The sequence below is a fragment of the Sitodiplosis mosellana genome, unplaced genomic scaffold (assembly GCF_009176505.1).
Source record: "Sitodiplosis mosellana isolate CC-2019 unplaced genomic scaffold, AAFC_SMos_1.0 Smas_scaffold_4543, whole genome shotgun sequence".
Classification (NCBI taxonomy): domain Eukaryota; kingdom Metazoa; phylum Arthropoda; class Insecta; order Diptera; family Cecidomyiidae; genus Sitodiplosis; species Sitodiplosis mosellana.
The window spans coordinates 4,038-7,421 of record NW_022599785.1 but is presented as its reverse complement, the minus strand read 5'-3'; the positions used below and the strand labels follow the sequence as shown (position 1 = coordinate 7,421).

Below are 3,384 nucleotides of genomic sequence, written 5' to 3'. Positions count from 1 at the left end.
TTTTTCACATACACTTTCGTTCGTTATTATTGTCCGGTTTGAAAAGTCAAGTGACAAGAAAGTGTCAAAATGAATGCGTTAACCAATGCGCGTTAGACACCGCTAACGCATTCAATTCAGTAAATCGCGCAGACAGCATATATAGGCGTGTGCGATGTGTGCAGAACACATCACATATACGATTTTAAATGCAGAAATTTAAAATATATTATTTTTTTACTTGGAAAAATCACCATACAAAATTTAATTTATAAAGCAAAGTTATTACATGTCATAATTTTTAACTTAATTAAAGTATGCAGATCTTAGCACATATACATTATTTCGATATGAAATTTTGAATATCGTGTTTTTAGGCAACGATGAAAATAATTTTCAAAAATCATGCTTGTACCTCAAGTAAAAAGTGTATTTGATTTCAAAACAATTATAATTACGCAGATTTTGTGTAATTAGAGTTTAATTAGAAAAAGTGTAGTATCAATTTTGTTCAGTACAATCAACTTCAACACATTTGTAGATACGAAACTTAAAGCTGAAAGTATGAGTGCTTTGTTCAGCAGCTCTTGGTCTATGAGCTTGGTGATTCACGCACGGTTGCTTTACGCCGATTTTTTGGTTTGGAGAAACGTTTCGCAAAAGATAAAGAATATCATGAGCAATATATTCAAAAAAATGCGTGAGAACATTGCAGATGGTTATATGGTTGAAGCAGGTAGTGTCCAAAACTCGGACATGGTATACTATATACCACATCACGCAGTGAGCACTTCGAAGAAATTTAGAATTGTGTATGACGGAAGCTGCAAAACGAGTTTGGGCTTATCATTAAACGATGCGCAATTCGCTGGGCCAAGGCTGCAGTGCAATTTAAATGAAATTTTAATGCGCTTTAGACAGCATAAGATCGCGTTTACAGCAGACATTAAGTCTATGTTTTTACGAGCGCGATTAAATCCGAAGCATTGGGATTTACAGCGAATTTTCTGGCGCGAAAATTCAAATGCACCTTTGAAAGAGTATTGGCTGGTAGTGGTTGTTTTCGGTTTAAAATCATCGCCATATTTAGCAGTAAGATCAATGTTGCAGATAGAACCAGAGCTAGAGCAACAATTCGAAGAAGCTGTAAAGGCAATCCGAAACAACTTCTATATGGATGACTGTGCCACAGGTGCGGATGATGAAAAGAGCGCTATCAAATTAGCTAATGGCATTAAAACAGTTTTGAGCAAATCCGATTTTGAGCTTTGTAAGTGGTCATCCAACAGTGAACGCCTTGTGCAGGCAATGGATGGCAACGAATCGGTTTCAGTCTTATTCGACGAAAAGGATGAAATTTCTGTGCTCGGCCTGCGTTGGCAAATTAAAAAGGATGAATTTTCTTATGAAGTGCGAGAAAGAGAAATGGCAGGTAAATTAACAAAACGCATAGTTTTGGGAAAAATTGCCCGTTTATATGATCCAATGGGCTTTATTGCACCGGTTATAACTAGTGCCAAAATTTTAATGCGCAAACTATGGTTATCCAATCTGTCATGGGATGACCCAATTCCATACGAACTTGAGCAAGAATGGAATGCAGTTTGGTCAACAATTATGTCAGTAGAGCAAATCCACATTCCGCGTTGGCTTGGAACAGGAAAGGAAATAGGCCTGCAATTGCACGGTTTTGCCGACAGCTCAATTGCTGCATATGGATGTGGTATTTACTTGAGAGTGCAAAATTTGAGCGGTCAAGTTTCGTGCCATTTGATCGGATCAAAATCGAGAATCGCACCAGTGAAGGAAGTGACGATTCCGAAATTGGAATTAGCGGCGGCCGAGCTGTTAACTAAGTTTTTCGTTATAGTGCGCAATGCGATGGAATTACAAAATGTGCAGTATTTCTTATGGTCGGATAGTACGACTGTTTTGCAGTGGATAAGAAGACCATTACACGAGCTAAAGGTTTTTGTAGCAAATAGAGTAAGAACCATTCATGAGCTGTCTGCAATAGAGAATTGGAGGCATGTGCGTACCGCAGACAATCCGGCAGACTTAGTTAGTCGCGGCCTAACGGCTAAGGAAATTGTGAATAATAGTTTGTGGTGGCACGGTCCGGAGTGGCTTTCGAAGCCTCAAGGGCATTGGCCTGAGCCTTTGGATGTATTAAAGGTTCAATCGTCAATAGAAATGCAGGGTGAATTGAAAGTTCATTCCGTTTCTTTAGTTAAGACTGATGAGCTGTCTATTCATGTGAAGGGCATGAAGAAAGAAGTGTTCCTTCTTTATCATTCAAATGATCTATCGAAATTGGTTCGTGTAATGGGCTATGTGCTACGTTTCGTGGCAAATTGTCGTGTGAAAGAGCAAAATAATCCTTTTCGAATGGCAACGAGAAGTAACAAAAGACAAGTGAGCAATTCAGTAGCGCCTGAGTTATTGAGCGAAGAAGAGAAAAAAAAGGCATTGCAGTATCTTATTAGACGCGTGCAAATGAAAGCCTTTCACAAAGAATACAATTATTTGAAGGAGAGAAGTGACAATGAGCAGGTAACAACAGTAAAAAAGGACAGTCACATTGTAAAACTTTGCCCTTTTTTAGATAAGGATGGCATTTTGCGAGTAGGTAGTTGTATAAGCCAAGCTGAGCTGCCTTACGATGCAAAATTTCCAGCAATTATCCCATCAAAATCACGTTTGAGCTATCTAATCGCATGGGAAGCTCATCAAGCGACGGCGCATGGTTCAGTGCAAATCATGATTCAATACATTCGTGCAAGGTATTGGATTCCTAGTTTGAGAAATGAGCTGCTAACATATTTGGACAAGTGTCTTACGTGCATTCGTCATTCGGCGAAAATGGAAACACAACTAATGTCGGATTTGCCTGCCGACAGAGTGCGCGAAAACAAACCGTTTTTAATAACGGGTTCAGTCAGATCGATATTGATTTTTCGTCAGTGCGACATTCTATTGGAGAAAGCCAAACTGTGCAGACGCAATTAAAAATAGCTGTGGTTTCAAGATTGTGATTCAAAAAAGAATAGAATAGTTCTTTTATTTTTTTTGTGTGCTTTTTATGCTTCAGAGCAAAGTAAGTAATTCTTTCAGTGTATTTTACATAAAAAATCAGTGCCAAGGGAGGAAGTTATAAACGCAGAGCTCGTCGATTTTGTCAAATAATTTTCAAACTTCAAGTGGTGAAATTCAGTCGTGCCGTTATTTTTTTTTTTTTTCGCAGTGAATATCAAATTGTGCTGATTAGTGTTTAAATAAAAAGAAAAAGTGCTTCCTTACTTTGTTCTTTTTTCGTTTCCTTTATTTTGTGTCCAACGAATTAAGTGGAATTGTATTTTTTCAGATGTGCGATAAGTTCATCGATAAAATAACGAAGATGCTTGA

The 3,384-nt window shown here is 38.0% G+C and overlaps 1 protein-coding gene across 1 annotated transcript; it reads left to right on the top strand.

The window, feature by feature from the left end:
* The first annotated feature begins 675 nt into the window (after positions 1 to 675).
* LOC129572241 (uncharacterized) lies at positions 676 to 2,988 on the top strand. Its single transcript, XM_055452188.1, has one exon. The coding sequence runs from the start codon at positions 676 to 678 to the stop codon at positions 2,986 to 2,988; it is 2,313 nt and encodes a 770-aa protein (XP_055308163.1).
* The last annotated feature ends 396 nt before the right edge of the window (positions 2,989 to 3,384 follow it).

Bases quoted from the DNA above. Each gene is read 5' to 3' on its own strand.
- LOC129572241 (XM_055452188.1), top strand. From the start codon at position 676: ATGCGTGAGAACATTGCAGATGGTTATATGGTTGAAGCAGGTAGTGTC.